This window comes from Canis lupus, chromosome 9, assembly GCF_048164855.1.
Source record: "Canis lupus baileyi chromosome 9, mCanLup2.hap1, whole genome shotgun sequence".
Taxonomy (NCBI): Eukaryota; Metazoa; Chordata; class Mammalia; order Carnivora; family Canidae; genus Canis; species Canis lupus.
In genome coordinates, this window is record NC_132846.1 from 36609514 (window position 1) to 36635294 (window position 25781).

At 35.8% G+C, this 25781-nt stretch overlaps 1 protein-coding gene and 1 long non-coding RNA gene across 8 annotated transcripts in view; one reads left to right on the forward strand and one right to left on the reverse strand.

Moving 5' to 3' along the window:
* The window catches only part of LOC140640045 (uncharacterized), a 32291-nt gene extending 9472 nt beyond the window's left edge, over positions 1 to 22819 (reverse strand). Inside the window, exons 1-2 of the long non-coding RNA XR_012036709.1 lie at positions 22549 to 22819; positions 6170 to 6324 (exon numbers count right to left, since the gene is read on the reverse strand). This is a non-coding gene — a long non-coding RNA (uncharacterized lncRNA). The remainder of the gene's footprint in view (positions 1 to 6169; positions 6325 to 22548) is intronic.
* The window catches only part of LRRC9 (leucine rich repeat containing 9), a 120205-nt gene that overhangs the window by 70772 nt on the left and 23652 nt on the right, over positions 1 to 25781 (forward strand). For 5 of the 7 annotated variants that reach the window (XM_072838783.1, XM_072838786.1, XM_072838784.1 and 2 more), the window contains 8 exons: positions 724 to 901; positions 3242 to 3462; positions 4976 to 5098; positions 6399 to 6529; positions 8790 to 8898; positions 13233 to 13372; positions 17097 to 17233; positions 22578 to 22795. In XM_072838783.1, coding sequence (XP_072694884.1) covers positions 724 to 901; positions 3242 to 3462; positions 4976 to 5098; positions 6399 to 6529; positions 8790 to 8898; positions 13233 to 13372; positions 17097 to 17233; positions 22578 to 22795 — 1257 coding nt within the window. Of the gene's footprint in view, positions 1 to 723; positions 902 to 3241; positions 3463 to 4975; positions 5099 to 6398; positions 6530 to 8789; positions 8899 to 13232; positions 13373 to 16679; positions 16804 to 17096; positions 17235 to 22577; positions 22796 to 25781 lie in introns of those variants that run through there. The other 2 variants (XR_012036707.1, XM_072838785.1) reach the window with 2 other exon arrangements.

Consider the following 25781-nt stretch of genomic DNA (forward strand, 5'->3'; position numbering starts at 1 on the left):
AAGATAAAGATACACTGTAAGACCAAAAGGTATGTTTTGGTAATACAAAATAAGCAGGCAAGCTTTAAAGCTCAGAACCAGAAATCAAGCCAAAAGTTTGGGCAGCAATGTAAAAGAAATTAAGAATCCTGGCATTGGACTAGGGAAACTGATCAGAATTCAGCCAAGGATAAGGGAAAGGGTTATAGAGCACCACCAGCTTCTTTTTGCTGCACAAAGCAGCCTTATACATTATTTTTATTACCAGATTTTATATATATATTTAGGTGTGATACAGGCCCAGTGACAGCTCTGGCTGACACCACAGTGAATTTTAGAATTAATGGCCTTATAAATTTGCCCCAGGTTGGGTTGAGATGGCCAGGCCTTTATATCCCTCTATTGTTGGATGTGGGCCAGCCTGGGAAACAGCATGACCTTGGGCAAAACAGCTCTGTGCAGCTGAGGCTGTCCCAAAAGGCACTGACAACCAAAGGCTTTCTGCTAGCAGCACTCTCAGAAGCTGGGACAAGTTTTTCACTTTGGTGTGAATCTGGCACAGCACAGTGTCCATAAAACCATATAAGTCCTCTTGGAGTTATAATATTATCAAATTTTACTCTATTGTAAGCTTCACTGTGTTTTTAATTCCTTTGATGTCACTAATTATTTCATTAGCCTTTTTGTAGCACTGAGTTTATTGATAAGATTCGGAAGTAATATAAAATGTGAATTATTCTACAGATAACTGCTTTAAATTTAGATGGGCAACATCTCTTTGAAATCACAAACTTAGAAAAATTGGAAAATTTGAAATGGGCGTCATTCAGCAACAATAATCTCACCAAAATGGAAGGTTTAGAATCTTGTGTTAACTTGGAAGAGCTCACTTTGGATGGAAACTGCATCTCAAAGATAGAAGGTATCTGAGAATTTGAAAATCTTAAAGTATGAATGTCTAGTTAACAAGAGCAAACAATGAATAACAGTGAGGACAGAATTTCTGAGTCTGAGGAGGGAGATGTCTAGAGAAGTTCCAAGAAGGTTTGGGGAAGAGCGTTCTACACTCATGCTGGTAGGATCTGGGACCAGTTGCTATACGTAATAAGCCCAGCTAGCAGACTTTTACCTCCTCTAACTTTCCTCTCCTCTCTTCTGTGACAGTGTTTACCACCTATTACCAAACCTAGCGCATTATAAACTAGGCAGTAATTAATATCTATAGAATGTGAAGAATGAATGAATGAAGTGTGCTTTTGAAAAAGATAAAGCAGCCCAGTTCATTTTTCAAAATATGGAATTAAAGTTACATTTGGAAATGTGAAGACTAACAAAAATGAAAACTTTATTCACTAGAGGTTGAAAAGCAAATGTACTATATAACCTTTTATAGGGATCCATATAAAGAAGTATTGTTGAGCAGCTTTACTAATGTTAGGTTTATCTAGGTATAGAATATTTCTGGTTGTGCATTTCGCTAACATGTTTGTTCTTGTCAAGGAGAGAAGGTAAGATCTGGAAAATCATGGCTGGAAGAGAATTTATACTTTACTCATTTTTGAATTGTTGGATTCTTTTCAGCTGTATGTGTGTGTGCTTTTTCATAAAATAGAAAATTTCTATTTCAAAAAATTACATATGCAAAATCAAGTAATAAACATCTTTAAAAAATAGTATGTATAACATTTGTTATACTTTATATTTACTCTTAACAATCTGCTTCTAAAACTTACTTGATCATCAGAATCACTTGGGAAACTTATTGAATATACAGATTCACAAGCCACTCCTTTGTAGATTTCAATTGAGTAAACCTGGGGGTAGCTCAGACATCTGTCTTTAGAACCATCACTAGTCTTCCATTCCTATACAAAAGGTGTTAGTTTTGCTTTGTATGTATAATGAGAACCTGGTTTCCTTTTTATTCTCATCCATAAGCCTACTGAAGGGAAGAATCCTCTAACATATTTTTCCTATACCCATTTTTCAGAGATGATATTTTTACCTCACTCAACTTTAACAGGTATTTCTTTTCTTTTCTCCAGACACAGATAGGTTTAATATCCATCTAAGGATTTTTTGCTGTGATGGTTTTATCCTAACTTGCCCTAGATCAGGTTAATTTAGCATTGCATAGTCCCATGATGAAGGCTGCTGTGAAAAGCCAGCATACACAAAATGTATTTGCCAAAACTATAAATGATGTTTTCCAAATGCCATTCCATTTGATTCTATAACCCCGTAGAAGCAGGAGACAGAAAATGAAAGACTCCTAACTCTGGGAAACGAACTAGGGGTGGTAGAAGGGGAGGTGGGTGGGGGGTGGGGGTGACTGGATGACAGGCATTGAGGTGGGCACTTGACGGGATGAGCACTGGGTGTTATTCTATATGTTGGCAAATTGAATACCAATAACAAATAAATTTAAAAAAAAGAAGCAGATTTCAGTCTGTCCTTTTTTTTTTTAAGTAAGCTAGGTGTGGAGCCCAGCATGGGGCCTGAACTCACAGTCAGGAGATAGAAAACTGAGCTGAGATCAAGAGTCAGATGCCCAACCGATTGAGCCTCCCTGGCTCCCCTTAGTACATTCTTTTTATGGATGAGGAAAACGAAGCACAGAAATTACAACATTTTACATGATATACCTATGATCCCAAATCTAGTAATACTTTGGAACAAACTCTGACTCCCAAAGTTCTCATCTTTCAACTTGCACCATCCTACCTACATATAGTTAAAAAGTGCCTCCAGTACCTAGTATCCATAAGAGCTAGAGGTAGTAAGGGGTGGCATTTTCTAAAGTTCTGTCTTGAAGTGCTTTTAAGCATCTAAAGGTAGAATTAGGCCGAATGGTTCTTTTTAATACAAATGATGCCACAATGAGGAATACTTTCCAAAGTGGTGTATCTAGTGCTTTATTTTAAATGTTTTAAAATAGGGGCTGGTGATTTTTTTTTTAGCTTTGTGTGACTATGATGGTGAAAATCTTAATTATATTATTTGAAGGTTATTTGAAAGCAAAACTCAATATTTCCTACATAATAGCTTCCCTTAACACCTAAGAAGACTGAGTCTACTTAGAAATCCAAAACTGGAATTTAATATATTAGCTGGAATACATTATATCCATCTTAAACAGAAGTTAAAACAATGATAGCTAATACTATAGAGTCTAAAGAGAAAGAGTAAAATGGCCAGCCATTTTTTATATTAGCTTTTCAGTGCTATCTGAATTTTTTCTTGTATTTGCTTATTTTTCTAGGCATTTCCAGACTGACTAAATTAACCCGCCTCAGCATAAATAATAATCTTCTCACTGGTCTGGAAAAACATACTTTTGATAACATGCTTCATCTTCACTCCCTTTCTCTTGAGAACAACAGAATAACTTCATTGAGTGGTTTACAAAAAGCTCTTACTCTGATTGAATTATACATAAGCAACAACTATATTGCTCTCAATCAGGAGATCTACAATTTAAAGGTGACTATCTGAGGTGGTAAAGTTTTTGTTTTTTAAAATATGTATTGTCTTTTTATATTATGAAAATAATGCATGTTCAATGTGTAAGTTTGGAAGATATAGAAAAATATAAAGAAAGTAAAAATCAAGAATAACAAGGTTTACTAAAATGTATTTGCATTCTATTTATACATACATAAACGTGTATAATGTCCCCGTGGTTGGGGAGTTAGAGTCTTTAACATTTCCTGTTCTCAGAGGAATTCTTGATTATCTCTCATCGATTCTTACTGGTGACCCCAACTCTTTTTGGATGACTTTGCCCAGCTTTGTCCTCTTTAATTCTCCCAACGAAATGTCTAAGTCAAGGCTACTATATAATAGGCTTTCCTGAAAATTTTTTAAGTAATTAATTAATTTATTTATTCATAAGAGACAGAGAGAAAGGCAGAGACATAGGCAGAGGAACAAGCAGGCTCCTCACAGGAAGCCTGATGCAGGACTCTAATCCCAGACCCCAGGATCACAACCTGAGCCAAAGGCATCTAGATGCTCAACCACTGAGACACCCAGTGCCCCATCTGAAAATTTGAATAAAAGGGAAGTTTACTATAGCACAGAATAGGAAATCGCTCAAATGCATTGTGTGACTTCACTGTTTCTAAAGTTCAATGGCCGTTCCCTACCACTGGTACTCTCACGATGGCCTCTTTCTGTTTGCTGATACCATATCACTAGGTAGTACTTTACCTCCTACCAAAAACTTATGTCCATTTTCTATCTTTCCTTGTGTTCAGTCTTCTCCCCTCCTACTCCCTCAATATAATTACTTCTTCTAAAGCTGCAGAGGCAACCTAACCAATGATAGCAGCAGGAAAATAAACCATTTTACATCATGATGAGAGTAGTGTTACTCCCACTGGTCTTAACCTCTCCCATCCACCTCTGCTCTGGGCTCTTCCTGCGCAGTGAAGGCACATCGGCATGTCCTGTCTAATAAGAAAGCACATTTTCCCTTAAGATGGACTCTGCTACTTTCTCAAAAGATAGAAGCACATCAGTTTTATCCCTCATCAGAAGGCAGTGTTTCTCATTCCTGTTATATCTATATACAAACATGCATACTATTTAATAGACTATTATCCCATACACAAAACATATGGTTTTAGACTTACCAAAGTTCCTTCCACATCTTTACTACTGATAATACATTTAGCAACAGCATCCTAAAAGAGATTCTTATCATCTAACACATCCCACTGAAATATTATACAAAATCAGAACTTACTGGTCTGCAAGGATAACTCCTGCAATAAAATATATACTTAAAAACACTGAAATCACTATTAAATGATAGAGCAATTCAATTATTAAAATTCAAGGATGATTAGACTCTTATGAAGAAAAAACTTGCTAGAGTAGTAGAAAAAACTTGCTACACGTATGTGTGTGTGTGTAGGTAGGTAGAGATAGAAACAGAGATAGATAGAGATATATAGATATATTTTTAAATGTATGTGTTTTTATTACCCAGGGTTTATGCAACCTGGTCATTCTTGACATGCATGGAAACATTATTGTATGGAATCAAGAAAACTACCGGTTGTTTGTAATATTTCATCTTCCAGAACTGAAAGCTTTGGATGGAATCTCTATTGTAAGCTGTTTTGTGACTCATAGCATTTGGTCCAATTCATATTCATATATCCATAGGCCATAATCATTTTCAACATTGCCTTATGACTAATATGATACCAAACTTAGGTTTGAATTAAAGAGGATAGTGGTGTATCATCATCATGCTCAAGTGAGCATCATCTTCCCTTAGCAAGAATAGCACAGTCATATCAGCATACTTCCTCAGAACCAGGAGAAAAACAGAAGTCTATGGACATCTCTTTAGCCTCACTCATGTTCACACTGAGTGTGAGCATTCTCATGAAGATGTGTAAACCAGCCCTTCATGCTTTTATCCTCCCACTGTAGACAACCAATGTTTTAATTCCCATTCCAATTCTCTATCAAGCAATTACTCTTGAAGAGATCTTACTGCCCATTGTTGGACATTTGGGGCTTCAAATGTGTTCCTTGGTCTGAAGAAAGAACAGTCAGTTGTCTAAATTGGCATTGATATCTTCTGTCTCAGTTCTTTTATAGCACTCTGAGCACTTGCATTTACCACTGGGTAAGCAAAATCCAGTCCAGATTCAGTTTCTATTTCTGTCAAGACCCTTCTGCAGTCCTTAGGGCTACCAGAATCAGTCTGATTTGCCAGCTATGTTCAAGGCCTTCCCATGAGGGAGATCTGCCACATAGTCATCTGCAGTCTTGGTCTCTTTTGCTGGCAGACAGAACAGTACTTATTGGTATTTTGTGCCTCAGAGGGTGCAAGAGAAAAATGTCTAGATTCAGACCACCTCTGCATTGCTGCAGACCCTCCAGTGTCTATTTCATAAAGCCAGGTGGCCACCCTAAGTGAGCATACGGGGATATCTGCTTGTCAATTCCCATCACCTTTCAAACCTGGAAGGGAGTTCTCATAGGCATCAATGTGTCTTATTGTACTGTACTCCTTAAATTTCCATGGGGCCCTGACTTTTATGGGCATCCCTTTAATAGGCCAGGTTTCCCTTGCTCTCCTGCCTAACCACATGGCCAGGCCAGGAACAGTGGATAAAGACTAAATATATATTTATTATAAATCACAATAATATGCCAGGGAGCTCACCACAGTGCCATTCCTCAGGTCCCAAGGTCCCTAGTTGGTCTACCTTCTCTGCACCTTTTGGTCTACTTTATGTTTATTTCATATATATAATGTGTAGGAGTTTCGGCAGTATTTAAGACGAGGAATAAGAAGAAATGAGTCCGCTCCATTTTGACCTAAAACCAAAGAATTAATGCCATTTAGTCATCTGTAAGAGAAGACATCACTTTCTAAATGTCCTCATATATAGGAAGCACCAGAGACTGAATGTGCAAAAGATTTATTTGGTGGCAGACTTACTTCTGACATGATTGCAGAACGACAAGGACATTCAAACTTCACCGAAATGCAAGAACTAAATTGGACTTCATCATCCATCAGGTACAATCATTTCATTATATGTTTTTTGATATTATAAATATGTAATTATTGTCATTTTCTAAGGTTTAGAATTTAATATACATCTTATCCAGATATAACCAATAATTCAAAAAATCATCTTCCCTACTTTAAAATCTCATGGTAACTTCACCACTCTTTGAAATGCATTATCACACACTATGATTTAAAATGGCATCATAGGGACCCCTGGGTGGCTCAGCAGTTTAGCACCTGCCTTCAGCCCAGGGCGTGATCCTGGAGTCCTGGGATCGAGTCCCACATCAGGCTCCCTTCATGGGGCCTGTTTCTCCCTCTGCCTGTGTCTTTGCCTCTCTCTCTCTCTCTGTCTCTCATGAATAAGTAAATAAAAATATTTAAAAAAAATTTTTTTTAATTTTTTTAATGTCATCATATTCTCAGGGTTGTGAGCTCAAGCCCCATGTTGGCTCCATGCTCAGTGGGGAGTCTGTTTCTCTCCCTCAAAGAGATAAATAAATCTTTAAAAAAATAAATAAGATGTCATCATATTACTCTAACCCAGTGCAGTCTGGCTTCTACTGCCATCATTCCTCTGATGCTATTCTTCTCACTGTCCCCCTGGCAAATCTTTCCTCTCGTCTCTGTTTCTTATTCTGTACTTTTCACAGACAGACATTTTAGCCATATTTTTAATTTATATGATGGCCCTTTAAGTTTAGCCCAAACTTGAGCTCTTTACTTGAATATTCAGTTGCTCTTCAAATAGCATCTAAAAGACAACATCCACCTGATGTTGCCCAAGACAAAAATCTAAGGGTCATTTCTTTCTCCTTTGTCTTCCATTTGTAATTGATCACCACGTTCTTCAGAGTCCATATTGTAAGTATGTCTCATAATTCCCCTCTTCTTTCCACAGTCACTACCACTGGCCTACAGTGGGAAATGAACTATTTTAGAAACTCTCTTGGTGATAGTTTTGGGTTTTTTGTGTTTCATAAACTTCCTCGCAAATCCATTTATTATTCTAAGATGCAAGATTTATCAGATCACTTCCTTCTCAACATTGATCAGTGGCTTTCCACTGTCTACAAAATAAAATGTAAAATTCCTTTAAATGGCATGGAAGACTCTTAATTACCTTTTTTTTTTTTTTACTTTTTTTTTTTTTTACCAGTCAACTTTTATACCTATTTTTATCTCTTATAATCCTCACCTTTACTGCCCATTACTCTTTATACTCCAGAAGTTCTAAAATATTCAGTTCCTTAATCTCAATCACAAGATGCTATGATTCTTTTTCTGCCTTTGTTTATGCTTGTTCCACTATCTGGAACTCTTCTTCTAATTTGCCTGACAAATCCCTGTAAATTTCCCAAGGCTCATTTTAAAATCTTTCTCCACTGTGAAGTGACTCCTGACTTTCCAGATCAGTTTTTCTTTCCCTAAAATGCCATAACATCTAACTCTAGTATATTCACTTTCCTTTCTTATTTTAATTTTTGGGGATCCCATTTCATGAGGGCAGAGACAGTGCGTTTTCATATTTGTTGTAGCCTTTCCAAACATATAGTCTGTAGTTAGAAAATACTAATAAAAATATATTGAATGAATGCCTTCTTAATGGATAAAAGTATGTCATAATTTTAACTACAGGATTCAGGATTTAGTTAAAGAAGTGGTTAAGGCAGGTAATCTTCTCTATCATGGCTTAAAGAAAGGTGGAACAGTTGTACAGCTATGGACTAGGAATCAAGCATTCTTTTTAATTATGAAAGCATCCTTACAAGATGGAATGCCATAAAAGTTTTTAGGAGATTTCACAAAAAACTCTTTTTCCAAAGACCTCACCTGCTTTCTTTCCCTTTTTCTTTCCCATCCCTAACGTCTTCCTGGTATTTCAGAAATAACGTGTTTCACATATATCCCCTGCAGCTTATAACCTGAAAATCTTATGATTTACTCCATCACTTCACTGCAATTTCATGAACATGTATGTAAGCTTATAAAGAAATTGTAGATGTTTATTTTAAAAGTTTCTTTTGTGATAGTGCTATGTTTATGGATATTTTTAAAGTAATCAAATTCTATGTCACTTTCTTACATATGTGTCCAACAAAAACATATATTTATCCAGTTATTTGACCCATATACTTTACACCAAGGCAATTCTTTTTCATAGCATCTGTCAGAGTTGTTTTTAAAATGTTTTTGGGATTGTACATGAATGATTCTCCTGCATAATTTTTCTATTAAAATTGTGACTATATTTATCTAAATTCAGAACTGTGGATTTGATTCCAGTTGACCAATTTAGAAATGTATGTAATGTGAACCTACAAAACAATAATCTTACGTCATTCAGTGGATTAATCTATCTGCCTAATGTGAAGGTGAGTCATTCATGAATTTTTTTCTTTCAAGGTTTTCAGTGCAAGTTGTAATCTTTATTTTGGATTAAAATTCATTTTAATGTTATTAAAGAAACCCCTAAAGGGTTTTTTTGCCAAGAAAGAAAAAGTATTACTTTCCAAAACTATTTCCGTTGACTTCAGTTATATATGATTGTCTTGTAAGCAGTAAATCTTACTCTGCAGTAGAGCTGAGATGGAAGGATTTCCTCCCCTCCTTTTTTGGTATATTTTTTTATTGGAGTTCGATTTGCCAACATACAGTATACCACCCAGTACTCATCCTGTCAAGTGTCCCCCTCAGTGCCTGTCACCCAGTCACCCGATCCCTCTGCCCACCTCCCCTTCCGCTACCCCTTGTTTATTTCCCAGAGTTAGGAGTCTCTCATGTTTTGTCTTCCTCTCTAATATTTCCCCACTCATTTTTTTCTCCTTTCCCTTTTAATCCCTTTCACTATTTCTTATATTCCCTGAGACCATATAATGTTTGTCTTTCTCCAATTGACTTATTTCACTCAGCATAATACCCTCCAGTTCCATCCACATTGAAGCAAATGGTGGGTATTTGTCCTTTCTCATGGCTGAATAATATTCTGTTGTATACATAGACCACAGCTCCTTTATCCATTCATCTGTCGATGGACACCAAGGCTCTTTCCACAGTTTGGCTGTTGTGGACATTGCTGCTATAAACTGGGGTGTAGGTATCCTGCCATTTCAGTGCATCTGTATCTTTGGGGTAAATCAGCAGCAGTGCAATTGCTAGGTCATAGGGTAGCTCTATTTTTAACTCTTTGAGGAACCTCCACACAGTTTTCCAGAGTGGCTGTACCAGTTCACATTCCCACCAACAGTGCAAGAGGGCTCCCCTTTCTCCACATCCTCTCCAAAATTTGTTGTTTCCTGTCTTGGTAATTTTCCCCATTCTCACTGGTGTGAGGTGGTATCTCATTGTGGTTTTGATTTGTATTTCTCTGATGGCCAGTGATGTGGAGCATTTTCTCATGTGCTTGTTGGCCACGTCTATGTCTTCCTTCCTCCATGAAATTTTGTTCTTGTCTTTTTCCCATTTCATGATTGGATTGTTTCTTACTGTTGAGTTTAATAAGTTCCTTATAGATCTTGGATGCTAGCCTTTTATCTGATAGGGCATTTGCAAATATCTTCTTCCATTCTGTAAGTTGTCTTTTAGCTTTGTTGACTGTTTCTTTTGCTGTGCAGAAGCTTTTTATCTTGATTAAGTCCCAATAGTTCATTTTTGCTTTTGTTTCCCTTGCCTTCATAGATGTACCTTACAAGAAGTTGCTGTGGCCAAGTTCAAAAAGGGTTGCCTTTGCTCTCCTCTACAATTTTGATGGATTCCTGTCTCACATTAGGTCTTTCATCCATTTTGAGTTTATCTTTGTGTCTGGTGTAAGAGAATAGTGTAAGACGTGGTCTTCTGCATGTTGCTGTCCAATTTTCCCAACACCATTTTTTGAAGAGACTGTCCTTTTTCCAATGGATAGTCTTTCCTGCTTTGTCGAGTATTAGTTGACCATAGAGCTGAGGCCCCATTTCTGAGTTCTCTATTCTGTTCCATTGATCTATGTGTCTGTTTTTGTGCCAGTACCACGCTGTCTTGATGACCACAGCTTTGTAGTACAACCTGAAGTCTGGCATTGTGATGTCTATAATTCTCCTTTTTGGTGGGTTCTGTGTCTGGTTTTGGAATTAAGGTGATGCTGGCCTCATAAAACAGGTTTGGAAGTATTCCATCCCTTTCTATCTTTTGGAACAGCTTTAGTAGACTAGGTATGTTTTCTTCTTTAAATGTTTGATAGAATTCCCCTGGGAAGCCATCTGGCCCTGGACTTTTGTGTCTTGGGAGGTTTTTGATGACTGCTTCAATTTCCTCCCTGGTTATTGGCCTGTTCAGGTTTTCTATTTTTTCCTGTTCCAGTTTTGGTAATTTGTGGTTTTCTAGGAATGCGTCCATTTCTTCTAGATTGCCTAATCTACTGGCGTATAGCTGCTCATTATATGTTTTGAAAATCTTTTGTATTTACTTGTATTGGTTGTGATCTCTCCTTTTCATTCATGATTTTATTAATTTGAGTCTTTTCTCTTTTCTTTTTTAATAAGACTGGTTTCTGTATATTATTAATTCTTTCAAAGAACCAACTCCTGGTTTTGCTGATCTGTTCTATAGTTCTTCCGGTCTATATTTCATTGAGTTCTGCTTGAATCTTTTTATTAGCTCTCTTCTTCTGGTCGGTGTGGGTTTTATTTGCTGTTCCTTCTCCAGTTCCTTTAGGTGTTAAGTTAGCTTGCGTATTTGAGTTTTTTTCCAATTTTTTGAGGGATGCTTCTATTGCAATGTATTTCCCTCTAAGGACTGCTTTTGCTGTATCCCAAAGATTTTGAATGGTTGTATCTTCATTCTCATTACTTTCATGAATCTTTTTAATTCTTCTCTAATTTTCTGGTTGACACTTTCATCTTTTAGCAGGATGCTCTTTAACCTCCACATGTTTGAATTTCTTCCAAATTTCTTCTTGTGATTGAGTTCAAGTTTCAAAGCATTATGGTCTGAAAATATGCAGGGGACAATCCCAATCTTTTGGTACCTGTTAAGACCTGATTCGTGACCCAGTATGTGGTCTATTCTGGAGAAAGTTCCATGCGCACTTGAGAAGAATGTGTATTCAGTTGCATTTGGATGTAAAGTTCTGTAAATATCTGAAATTTATCTGGTCCAGTGTATCATTTAAAGGTCTTGTTTCTTTGGTGATCTTGTGGTTAGAAAATCTGTCATTTGCAGAGAGTGCCGTGTTGAAGTCTCCCACTATTAGTGTATTATGGTTTATCTAAGTATGTCTTTACTTTGGTTATTAATTGATTGATATACTTGGCAGCTCCCACATTAGAGGCATAAATATTCATGATTGGTAGGTCTTCTTGTTGGATAGACCCTTTGAGTATGATATAGTGTCCCTCTTCATCTCTTACTACAGTCTTTGAGATAAACTTTAATTTATCTGATACGAGGATTGCTACCCCAGATTTCTTTTGAGGACCATTTGAATGGTAAATGGTTCTCCAACCTTTCATTTTCAGGCTGTAAGTATCTTAGGTCTAAAATGAGTCTCTTGTAGACAGCAAATAGATGGGTCTTGCTTTTTCAGTCTTAAACCCTACGTCTTTTGATGGGATTATTTAGCCCATTCACGTTCAGAGTTACTATTGAAAGATATGAATTTAGTGTCATCGTAATACCTATTCAGTCCCTGTTTTTGTGGCTTATTTCTTTGGGCTTCCTCTTTCTTTTACAGAGTCCCCCTTAATATTTCTTGCAGAGCTGGTTTGGTGGTCATGGTCACATATTCTTTCAGTTTCTGTCTATCTTGGAAGCTCTTTATCTCTCCTCCTATTCTGAATGAGAGCCTTGCTGGATAGAGTATTCTTGGCTGCATGTTCTTCTCATTTAGTACCCTGAATATTTCCCTTTTTGGCCTGCCAGGTCTCTGTGGAGAGGTCTGCTGTTAATGTAATATTTCTCCCCATATAAGTTAGGGATCTCTTGTCTCTTGCTGCTTTAAGGATTTTCTCTTTATCTTTGGAATTTGCAAGTTTCACTATTAAATGTTGAGGTGTTGAATGGTTTTTATTGGTTTTATGGGGGGATCTTTCTATCTCCTGGATCTGTATGCCTGTTTCCCTCCCCAAATTAGGGAAGTTCTCAGCTATGATTTGTTCAAATATGCTTTTTGGCCCTCTGTCCCTTTTGGCACTCTCTGGAACCCCAATTATACATAGATTTTTCCTTCTGACGCTATCATTTATTTTGGAAGGGTTCCTCTATAATGAGCAGGTATGGAATGAAATTGGAAGATACTGAAGTTCTTAAAGCAACCTTACTGCCTCCTGTCCTATAGCTTTGGCTAAGCCATCTACAAAGTCCTTTTAAACATAGGGAAATGGTGATCTCTCCAACAAAGAATTATTTCACCTATATCAGGCTTGAAGAAGTCAGGAGTGCTGATTGAGAATGTTGAACAGCTTTCTAGGGTCTCCATTATTTTGTTTAAAATATTGTCATTTCCCAGTAAGTCAGATTGTGAAAAAAAACACATTCAAAGCCACGTCCAGACCATTTGGGATATAAAAATGTATGTCATTTTTAACACTGATATATTATTAAATTATGTTGGATAGTTCACATTTTACCTATACCATCTTAATAGTTTTTAGGATGTTAATAATCTAAAACCAAAAATATATATACGGTAGTTTTCATATTTAAATGTCTGATTAATAAGGTGTTCTTTCTATAGGTCTTGTGCCTCAATTATAATCATATTGAATCCATCATACCCAGAGTAAAACCTCAGACTCACTTGACCAACAGGCAGTTACTCTACCAGAAAGTGCCTTCAAGTGGCTATGGACAACAAGGAACTTCAAAAATAAACAGGTACTATCTTTCTTTCACAATTATAAACAATTTTGGTTGGGAGTTTATAAAGCAGTTAGTCACATTAGTAATAGCAGTAATCTACATTTATCTTACTTTAATACTTATTTAATAGCTACATTCTAATAATAAATATCACAAATAAAAAGATATTCAAAATAGTCCTTTGTCATTGCTTTTTCCCTGCTTCCTGCATTTCATACCTATATTGTAAAAAAAAAAAAGAAAAGATATTCTAAGTTTAATGCTTTTTTAATTGAGATACAATTCACAAACCATAACACTCATCCTTTATATACAATTCATCAAGTATTTTAGCATATATATAAAGTTATGCAACCACTATGACCATCTAATTCCAAAGTGTTTTCATCACCCCATGAAAGTAGCATGGACTTAGGTTTCTTTTAACCTTTGTTTTGTTTGTGTTCCTAAATTATTTATCTGGTCACTTAATGCCCCAGTATCAATGGAAAAGATTCTTTACAAAGAAGATGAGGACTTAACTCCCACCTTCCTACACATTTTTGGTAGAACATGAAGAGATCCACATATCTCCAACACAGAATATTTTCATTCCAGTTATTCCAATGAGGAATTGTGGTTTTACCCACCTTTATTGAAGTATAATTTACATATAATAAAACTCACCAACTTAAGTTTAGTGAATTTTGACAAACGTATTCAGTCAGGGCAGCCCAGTGGCCCGGCAGTTTGACGCCGCCTTCGGCCCAGGGTGTGATCCTGGAGATCCGGAATCAAGTCCCACATCAGGCTCCCTGCATGGAGCCTGCTTCTCCCTCTACCTGTGTCTCTGCCTCTCTCTCTCTCTCTCTCTCTCTCTCTTGAATAAATAAATAAAATCTTTAAAAATATATATATTCAGTCATATAACCATTACTACAATCAATTTTAGTATACGTGCTGCCGAAGCGAGCACCCATTACTACAATCAAAGTAAACTATTCCCATCCCCCAAACTCACATCTTTTTGCAATCTCCTCCCCAACACCCTGGATCCTGGAAACAACCACTGATCTGTTTTCTATCACTATAATTTTGCCTTTCTCTAAAATTTCATATGATTGCAATCATTTAGTAAGGAGTCTTTTGTGTCTGGCTTCTTTCACTTAGCATAATTCTTTTGAGATTCACATATGTTGTTGCAAGTGTCAGCCATTCATTTCATTTTACTGCTTAGTAGCATACCATTATAGATTATATGACAAATTGTTTATCCATTTATTGTTGATGGGCATTTGGGTTGTTTCCAATTTGAGGCTAGTTTGATTAAAGCTACTATGAATATTTGATTTGTACATATCCTTTATTTTGGGACTATCCATAGTTTTCAACAGCTTTACTGAAGTATAGTTTACATACCAAATTCACTCATTTTAGGTGTATAATTTTTCCTAAATTCATAGTTGTGCAACTATTACCACAATACACTTTTAGAACATTTCCATCACACCAAAAAAGATCATCATGTCCATTTTTGGTCAGTTCCCTTTCCCAGTTCTAGCTCCAAGAAACTACTAATTCACTTTCCATAAAGTTATGTTTTCTAGACGTTTCCTATAAATAGAATCATATATGTTGTCTTTTGTATCTGACTTCTTATATTTAACATAATGTTTCTGAGGTTCATTTATACTATAGCATCTGTTAGTAGTTCATCCCTTTCTATTGCTGAATATGCTGGGTATTGCATTGGATGGATATGCCACGTGCCATTTATCCATTCACCAGTTGATAGACATCTGGATTGCTTCCATTTTGGGGCTAGTAATAATAATAATGCTGCTATAAACAGTTGTGTAAACGTATTTGGAAACACTTATGTTTTCATTTCTTAGTAGAAATCTAGGAGTGAAATTCTGGGTCATATGGTAATTTCATGTTTAACTTTGTAAGAAGCTGCCAAACTATTTTCCAAAGTGGTTACACCAGTTTTCATTAATAAGAACAGTTTATGAGGATTCTAATTTCTCTACATCCCCACCAATATTTGTTATTGTCTTTTTTACTATAGCCTTTCTAAGGATTTGAAGTGGTATTTCATGATTTATAAGCATTTTCTCTAAAGGACTTATCTTTTCTTATATGGTGTCTTTTTTTATTTAAATTCAATTAGCCAACATATAGTACATCATTAGTTTCAGATGCAGTTTTCAGTAGTTCATCAGTTATGTATAACACCCAGTGCTCATTACATCATGTGCCCTTCTTAATTAAATGGTGTCTTTTAAAGGACAATTGACTAAGTCCAATTTATCAACTTTTCCTCTTACCGATTGTGATTTTGGTGCTACCCTAACATCAAAAAGATTTTCTCACATTTTATTCGAACAATTTTATGTTTTTTTCATTTAGGATTAAGATCCATTCTGAGTTAATGTTTGTGTATTTTACAAGGTATAATGTTAGCTCAAATTCTTCTTTTTGTATGTGGCTATCCATTTGTCCAAGCATCCTTTCCCTTTCTGTCATTAAGTTGCCTTGGTATCTTTGTTGAAAATCAATTGACCAGTAAAATTTATTCCTGGATTCTTTTCCTTTTTAAGATTTTTTTTAAAAATATTTATTTATTTATTCATGATAGAGACACAGAGAGAGAGAGAGAGAGGCAGAGACACAGGAGGAGGGAGAAGCAGGCTCCATGCTGGGAGTCCGACGCGGGACTTGATCCCGGGACCCCAGGATCACACCCTGGGCCAAAGGCAGGTGCTAAACTGCTGAGCCACCCAGGGATTCCCTTATTCCTGGATTCTTAATCATATTCCATTGATCTGTCTGTCCTTTTGCCAGTACCAGACTGGTTTGATTACCGCAGCTTAAAAGTTTTGAAATCAGAGATTATACACCCTCCAACTTTTTTTCTTTTTAAAAATTGTTTTGAATATTCTGAGTTCTTTACATTTCCTTATAAATAAGGACATTTTTTGAATGGAGGGGAGGATCCTGCTAGACTTTTGATGGAGATTGCATTGAATCAATTGATCAATTTGGGGAGAACTGCTGTTTTAGTAATAGTGAGTCTTCTAATCAGAACATGAAATATTTCTCCATTTACATAATCTTTAATTTATCCCAGCAATGTTTTGTATTTTCTGTGTATACATTTTATACAACTGTTGTTAAATTTTTTCTGAAGCATTTTGTTCTTTTTTAAAATATTATGAGTAGAATTCTTAATGTCATTCTCAGTTTATTGATAATATGGAGATATTCAATTAATTTTTGTATATTAATCATGCTGAACTCATTTATTAGTGCAATAATAGTTTTTTGGTGGCTTCTTTAGGATATTTTAAATACAAGATCATGTATCTGAGAATAAAGACAGTTTTACTTATTCTTTTCCAATCTGGATGCATCTTTTTCCCGTTTTTTTGATTGATTGTGCTGGCACTTGGTTTTCATTTCAAGTAAGTCTTTAAGTCTTTCTGTACTTTGTTCTTTACCATACAAAAATATTATTTTAAGATTAAAAAGTGCATAATGCACTGTTATATGTTGGCAAACTGAATTTAAATTTAAAAAAGAATAAAAAATGATTATTATATGAAATACAAAGAGATAAGATTATCATTTAATTCTGATTTACTACTAAATTAATATTTTTAAACTTCAACTTATAGTAAGTACATATCAGTTTTTTTTTCTGATACAACTCATTTGAAATTAAATTTATGGGCTCAAACTTATGCTTGTGTTTCAGAGATATAATGAGTAGTGAAAATTTGCCTCCAATAATGCACAGTTTAGAAGTACTTCATTTGGGCTACAATGGAATTTGTAATTTAATTCAGCTACAGCTTAATAGGCTAAGAAATTTAAAATTCCTCTTTCTACAGGGTGAGTAGCAACACTGTCAATGTGTGAGTCTTTATTAATAAATTGATTTGAAAATATTGTTTTAATAAGCAAAATTAGCATCAACATTTACTTAAAACAGATTGATAAAAATGTTTTAGTAATCACAAATTGGTTTTTCTTGGGTTATTTACATAAATAATGTAAATGCAATATTCTAGGGCTAGAGAATATTGTGTTTCTAGCCCTAGAAAATGCAATTTTACTGGGCTTGCAAAGTTTCAATCATACCATATGATATAATATGGTATTATATCATAATTTACTTTTACCTCACGTTCAACTAAAAAACCAATAGAAGTAACATACAGAAACATAAGAAATATGTTTCTTATGAAGAAATATACAGAAACACTATATTATTGTCATTACATATAGTTGAGATCCTTATTCTAAACTAGTTTAAGATCTGCCTCTGGAGACATACTGAAAGAAAGATGAATCAGTTCTTTTTTTTTTTTTTTAATGATGAATTAGTTCTGAGTAACTATGTGTTACTAATTTAAGTGCAGTAGAAGTTTATTTTTTTAAGATTTTATTTATTTATTCATGAGAAACACACACACACACACACACACACACATACACAGAGGCAGAGACATAGGCAGAGGGAGAAACAGGCTCCAGGCAGGGAGCATGATGCGGGACCCGATCCCGGGATTCCAGGATCACACCCAGAGCCGAAGGCAGACGTTCAATCACTGAGCCACCCAGGCGTCCCTAAGTGCTGTAGAAGTTTAGAGTTTTCTCTAAATTGAAACATATATGGGACTTTTTGAATGATTGATAGAATTTATATTGGGGTTAAGTATGGCCAAGAGTTTTGCAAGTGGTGGGGAGGAAAAAAGTCACAAGAGCACAGTTGTGTTGTCTGTGGGCCAGCATTTGAAAAGGGACCAACCTGATAAAAACAAAGAGTATGCAGTTCTCTGAGAGAGTTCTAAAGCCTCTAAACATGACCAATTTGATATAGAATGCTCATTTTGCAGTTGAAAATGGGTAGGAGTTATAAACCTTTAGAAAAGTGGAATGAGGAAGAAACAGTTTGGAACATTAGTCTAACATTATTTAATGACATAGAAGAAAGGTTGGAAGACCCATCATTGAGACATGTGGGGAGATACTTGTGTAGTTGATCTGCATATGGTAACTTTTTTCTGAAAGACAGGCTTTTCTAGACCATATTTAAAAAATTTTAATGCACCTTTTTGCCTATCAAAGGTCCTGTGAATTGCATCAAAAACACAGAGACTTAGCCTTAAAAGAATAAGAAAATGAGCACAGATGACAGATCTTTTAAAAGATACAGTAACATATGAGAAAAGCAGACAACTTAACCCTGGAAAGTCTGTTTAAATCTAATAATGTAAAAAGGGAATGTGTTCTTTTGCCATGTCTAGCATGGCAAATCAGATTGGAGCAGCCTTATACAGAGACTGAGGCAATTGACTCTGACAATTATGGTTATCATTTATTGAGTCATTAGGCAAGGTATTTGTCTACATAGATTATCTCATTCGATCTTCACAGTAATTCAACATGGTAAATAATTTTATATGCATCTTACAAAAAAAGAAGAAGTTAAATCTCAGTAGGGTTAAGTAATTTTCCAACATTTGCACCAGTGAATGGTGTGTTGCAGAGTCAAACACAGCTCTGTCTGACTCCAAAGCACATGCATCTTCTATTCAACACAAAGGACATAATAAAGGTCTGGGCTAAAGTAGTGTCAGTGGAAAGGAGGAGTAAATGGTAATTCAAAAATGCATTTTAAAAGAAAGAAATAGTAGGACTTAGTGACTAATTAGATAAATAAGGAGAGGAAAAATAGTTCAAGATGTTTTCATTATTTCATTAGGAGATTGGGCAATAGGAGATACTAAAGCTAGGTAAAGTCACTGGGAAAGGTTGCTAATTTGCAATAGGGAACAATCAGTTTGTGTTGTGATAATTTTGAGATGTAAAAATGGAAACTTTTTAAAGCAGTAGTACTGGACCACAGGTTAGGACTAGAAATGTGGGATCCCTGCATGGCACAGCGGTTTGGCGCCTGCCTTTGGCCCAGGGCGCGATCCTGGAGACCCGGAATCAAATCCCACATCGGGCTCCCGGTGCATGGAGCCTGCCTCTCTCTCTGCCTATGTCTCTGCCTCTCTCTCTCTCTCTCTCTCTCTCTCTGTGACTATCATAAATAAATAAAAAATTTTAAAAAAAGGACTAGAAATGCGTATTTTGGAATTATACCAAAGGAGGTGACAGGTGAAGTATATGTGCTTACTTAGGAAAAAAGCATAGAGAAAGAATGAAAGGCCAAAAGAGGTGTGGAGACAAACCCCCATACACACATCCCACTATGCCTCCGACCCAGCATTAAGAAGGCTGGTGAAAAAAGAAATAGCAAAGCAGTCATACAAGAAATTTTGAAAGAAAACCAAGAAATGCAGACTCTAAATGTCAGAAAAAGAAAGGATAAATGGCCTCAAAGTCAAATGATGGGAAGAATGAGACCTTTGAAAAAAAAGTGTTGGATTTTTTTTTTTAAAGAAAACTGGATTCAACAAAAAGAAGACCACTGGTAAGTGTTAGAGAATCCAATTTGGAAATGTGGGAAGAGTAAAACTCAAAAACAATGTAGAGGGAAGTGGTTGCATAGATAGTACAGACAACAGATAGAGGTTGTATACTCAAGAAGCTTCTCCCTAAAAAGAAGGTAAGAATTCAGAAGGTAGCTAGTGAGGTTCAGAACACATTTGGAGGTTTATAAAGAGGTAAGTTAGGTTAATAACTAAACAGAAGAGATAATTCTAAGATCGATCTAAAGGGGCAAGAGGGGAAAAAGCTGTAGGAGAGTACACAAACATAAGCAGTGATTAGATGAGGCCATGCCAGGGTCCATGAGAGAGCTTATGAACCTACAGTTCACCTGTTGTGTTAAATTTGCAAGAATATGAGGAAGGTGGAATCTTTAGGGAAGGGCAGAGTGAGGCTGTAGGGAAGCAAGTTAGAACCTTAAGGATTAGAGGTCAAATTTATCTAAAATTTAACTATTTAGTTAAGTAAGTGGGAATTTTTCAAACAATGGTAAATGCTCCTAGTAAAAGAAATGTAAGATCCCTGAAATCACATTCTGTATAGTTGTTTTTGGAATTTCCTTTCTTAAATATGTTTAATGAGCATTCTAAAATGAGTAGTGGCCAAAAATATGCTATGGTAGACATTATTTAGAACTTGAAACTATTCTGTATAATTTTTATACCACTGGCTTTAAAATATTAAAAGTGATAGTCTAAATACATAATCTTATAAAATTAATATATTAACACAACTGAGACACTTTCTCTCAATCTGACTTGAATAAACTTTTTTCATTTATAAGCAAGGCACTGGTAAAGTTTCAAAGTCTGTGATTTAGTTATGCGAGCAATTTTATTGAAGGTTGTGATTTATAAACTTCTTTATAAGAATGGTACAAAATAAATTTACCATAGTTCACCAATTCTGAGACACTTATTCCTTTAACATATCTGAAATCTGGCTATGTTATTAATTGATAGCATGTCATAGTTTACCTAACCAATTTTTTTCTTTCTTAGTATACATAAATACTGACATATCTTAACAATTTTTGTAGCCTTAAATTTGATAAAATATGTTACATTTCAAGGAGACGAATTCCAAGATCACAGGATCACACATTCAGTGATGTATTAGTTTGCTAGAGCTGCCATAACAAAGTACCACAAGCTGGATGGCTCAAACAACATATTTATTTCCTCACAGATCTAGACTAGAAGGCCAAGATCAAGATGTCAGCAGGATTGGTTCTGAGGCCATCTTTTTTTGGTTTATTAGATGACCTCTGTGTCTTCAGATGGTCTTCCCTCTATGGGTATCTTGGTCCGAATATTTTCTTACAAAAATACCAGTCATACTGGATTAGAGCTCACCTCAATGAACTCATTTAACCATAGTTACCTCTTTAAAGACCCTATTCCCAAATGCAGTCACATTCTGAGATACTATGAGGTAAGACTTCAATATATGAATTTGGTAGGCGCCCATAACAAACGAGGAGGATGAGTAGTGAATGAAAATGATATATAGTATGGTATAATAGAAGCAACACTGAGCTTAAAATGTAAAGATCTAGGTTAGGCCTGCTGTCTAGGTTAGGCCACTTTTATGTCTATGTCCAAGTTACCTAATTCTTGACCCTCATTTTTCTGATTCTTAAAAAATGATATTTTCCCTGTCCTATCTTGAGAGTTTAGTAGAAAACACGTATAAAGGCATTTTGTCGGGATCACTGGGTGGCTCAGCAGTTGAGCACGCACCTTTGGCCCAGGGTGTGATCCTGGAGACCTGGAATCGAGTCCCATGTCAGGCTCCCGCATGGAACCTGCTTCTCCCTCTGCCTGTGTCTCTGCCTCTCTCTCTCTCTGTGTGTCTCTCATGAATAAATAAAATCTTTATAAAAAAAAAAGCATTTTGTCAACTCAAGGGTCCCCCTCTCATTAATTATCATTACCATTAATACTTACAAAGTTAGTGATTGCTATAGTAGAGAGAAATCAGGTTATAAAGAAAGGATTGAAATTTCAAAGAATGTAATGTACGTTTAATTCATTTTTACTTTTTGTATGTGGTTGTGGTGCAAAAATATGTTGGGAAGGTAATAACAGCATAACTAAGGTACATTCTTCCAAATTAAAACACAATAATTCATTTATTTTAATAAATACTTAAATATACCTATTTGAATGCGTAATAGAATAATATTAGAATAATAGATACTCAGGAAGTATCTCTTCTGCAGCACTTTTATACATTTACTTTTGTCAATACCAGCTATTTTAGTACTCAATTACTAAACAGATTGGGTCAATTACATACATTTAATACATCATATCTTGGTCTTTCAAACATAAAGGAGAAATTTTACCAAATATTATTTGATGATGATGGCTGAAATGGAGATGGAGAAATACATTCTATTTCTCCTTGGAAATATGTTCTTTTTAACAGTTTTACTTTTTAAGAAATCATTTTACAAAAAATATTTAAGTAAAGGGCAGTCCCGGTGGCGCAGCGGTTTGGCGCCGCCTGCAGCCAGGGCGTGATCCTGGAGACCCCGGGTGGAATCCCAAATCGGGCTCTCTGCATGGAGCCTGCTTCTCCCTCTGCCTGTGTCTCTGCCTCTCATTCTCTCTCTGTGTCTTTATGAATAAATAAATAAAATCTTTAAAAAAATATTTAAGTAAAATGGGTAACCTTTTATTCAGAAAGTTTAGGCTCACCTGACATATCATGACTTCTATTTCTCCAGGAAATGAAATCAGTCAAATTGAAGGGCTTGACAATTTAGTAGTCCTTCAGGAATTGGTAGTGGACCATAACCGCATCAGAGCATTTAATGACAGTGCCTTTGCCAAACCAAGCTCTCTGTTGGCACTTCACCTGGAGGAAAACAGACTACGAGAGTTGAGCAGATTACAACCTTTGGTAAAATTAGAGAAACTCTTCCTAGGATATAATAAAATCCAGGTAACATTATTTTGTAGTTTTTAAATGAAGTTTATAAGACTTAACTCCTCTTAAACATAAAAGTTCCAAACACACCAATGAAAACTTTGCTAATGTGCTAACTTGTTTTATGTCATGTAAATACTCTGTGAAACAAAGGCATATAAATAGTCTGTTGATGCAAAGATGTCCACTCTGACTTATAAATCCAACCAACCCACATGCATCCACCTGCTAAAAAAAGAGTTAGCTTTAAATGTTCTAAGCTCCTCTCAGCAGTTCTCTCTAATAGATATCTTTGTTCTTAGCTATTCTTGGTCCAAGCTATTTCTGCATCTCAATCCCAGCCTTCCTGTGGCCCTTTAAACTTGGCATTTGTCCTTGATCTGACTGACATTTGAATTGGTTCCTGATAATGGCCCTTATTTAGCCTTAATATTCCATCTCTACACACTTAAGGCTTCCCTTAGATAAGGTCCTGCTTTGGTTTTACCTGCTCGGAATTCAACCTATTTCCTTTAGGCCCTATCCCAACTGAGCCTGCTCAGACTCTCTCCTGATACAGTATGCAGATAAGACTGTTGAAGATATACATAGCCTTACACAGCCCTAACATCTCTCTCAGTGTTTTGGTGATGATGTTAGCCCTCCTTTTACCAATTTTACTTCTGCCCATACCTCTAAACAATCTCAAGGACAAAATGAAATGTGGACTTCTACCCAAGAACAGAGACCAACTATATCTTGCCCACATTTGTATCAGTATGTAGCATAGTACCTGGTACATAGTAATTATGCCATCAATATTTGTGGCTTTACTTGCTAAAGTTCAGGGAGCCCCTTCTGGGGTGATATAAAAGCCTGTTCAATGCTAGAAAAAAATCATGAGCCCTGTCCTACATAGCAACTAGGAAATATACATACAGAGAAAAATGACATACAACTAATTTTTCAATTTCAAACAACATTCATCTGAGAAAAGCCTTCCAAATGCAATGATTCTTACAAAGCTTTATCCAGAGGAAATCTAAATTGGGAAAATTGCAATCCTATGGGAAATCTTTCCAGTGATAGCAACTAAGGTGACGCAAAGCATTGTCATATCAGACTTAAGAGATCTTATCCAGTATCAAGCTTTACTATAATTTCAAGGATACACAGGATCTGGAACACTCCTGTGGCTTCTCAGGTCCTTTCTTTTTACATACTCTCTAGCTTAGAGTAAAATATAAGATCTCCAAGTGAGACTTTGAGTGATCTGGGCAGCCCCAGTGGCTCAGCTGTTTAGCGCCGCCTTCTGCCCAGGGTGTGATCTTGGAGACCCAGGATCAAGTCCCACATTGGGCTTCCTGCATGGAGCCTGCTTCTCCCTCTGCCTGTGTCTCTGCCTCTCTCTCTCTGTGCCTCTCATGAATAAATAAATAAAATCTTTAAAAAAAGAGAGAGATTTTGAGTGATCCATATAAAAGGGAATGTTTCATTTATGAAATACCTCCATTTTCTTCTTGTGCTTATGTGATTATTTTATAGGTAACCATGCTTGATAATTCCATTGTTGTAGGTTTATTCACTATAACCAGGGAGATCCTGTACTAAGAATATTTCATAAATAAGGACCTTCTTCCTATCAAATATCATTGGTCTATTTGACAGCAGAGCTATTTATCCACATAATTATAAAGTGATTAGACCAGGTAACCTGCTTTTCCCCAGGAGTGTCCTTGCCTCACATCCCCACCCTTCTAACCCACTAAAAGAAGAGAATGAATGGCAGATCCACTGTTGTAACAACTTCCAACCCAGTAAAAAGCAGGATAATGCCTAGTCAAGGTAATTTTTTAATAAAAATTTAATGTAGCTATAGACAACCTATATGATAAATCATGAGAAATTATGCATATAACATGGAATGAAGGGATATTGATTATTTAATGATCAACCCAACATTATTTTTATCCTTGAAATAGAATTTCCTTTAATTTAGATTGATCATTATACAATCAAACTCATTCTATTAATATTATAGTACCTTAATGTGAACATACATTTAGCTGGGAAACATTAAGAGGAGTAAGAAGTTGAGTTGGAGATTCTGTTTAATTCTACTGAAGATATTATGTTCTTCAAAATTCTTAACTCTCCATTCATATTTTCTTTTATAGGAGAGATTTTTTTCTCTAGATTCATACCAACATGGGCAAGCTAACACCAGCATTAATTCCCACAAATGGGAAATCAGATTATAACCCTTGGGTTGATAAAGATGTCTAGAGTAGGAGGGAAAAGGCATAGAAAAATTAAGAAAACAATACTTCAGATGAAGGTATATGCTGCCCTGCATTAACCAATTTTAAAAACTTTCATAAACTGCATATTCTTGATAAGATTCCAGTGTGAAGCTTTTCACTTAGCCATCAGGACCTATAATGTAGATTTGGAAAATTGTTACCTATAGTCCTGCCTTTGCTGATAGAATACCAGAAACATGACTGAAAGGTGACTTATTTAATCAGCTTTACAGTCCTATTTTGGTTTCTGTGTCTAAATGATTCCCTATCTGGGATCAAACAACCGTGTCTGCTTTTAAACATCTCAGTAATCACCTAAGGCTAAGAAATGACTCCAGGAAATAATCCACTGCTATTTCTTGCCCTAAATGAAAGGCGCCAATCTAAGTCTAACTATTACCATGATTGCCATAGAGCTTATCCTGAAAATGTACTCAAAAGGTAACCACTATGTCTTCCTCTGTGAGATTTCTCTTCATGTCTTTTGCCCATTTCATGATTGGATTGTTTGTTTCTTTGGTGTTGAGTTTAATAAGTTCTTTATAGATCTTGGAAACTAGCCCTTTATCTGATATGTCATTTGCAAATATCTTCTCCCATTCTGTGGGTTGTCTTTTAGTTTTGTTGACTGTATCCTTTGCTGTGCAAAAGCTTCTTATTGATGAAGTCCCAATAGTTCATTTTTGCTTTTGTTTCTTTTGCCTTCGTGGATGTATCTT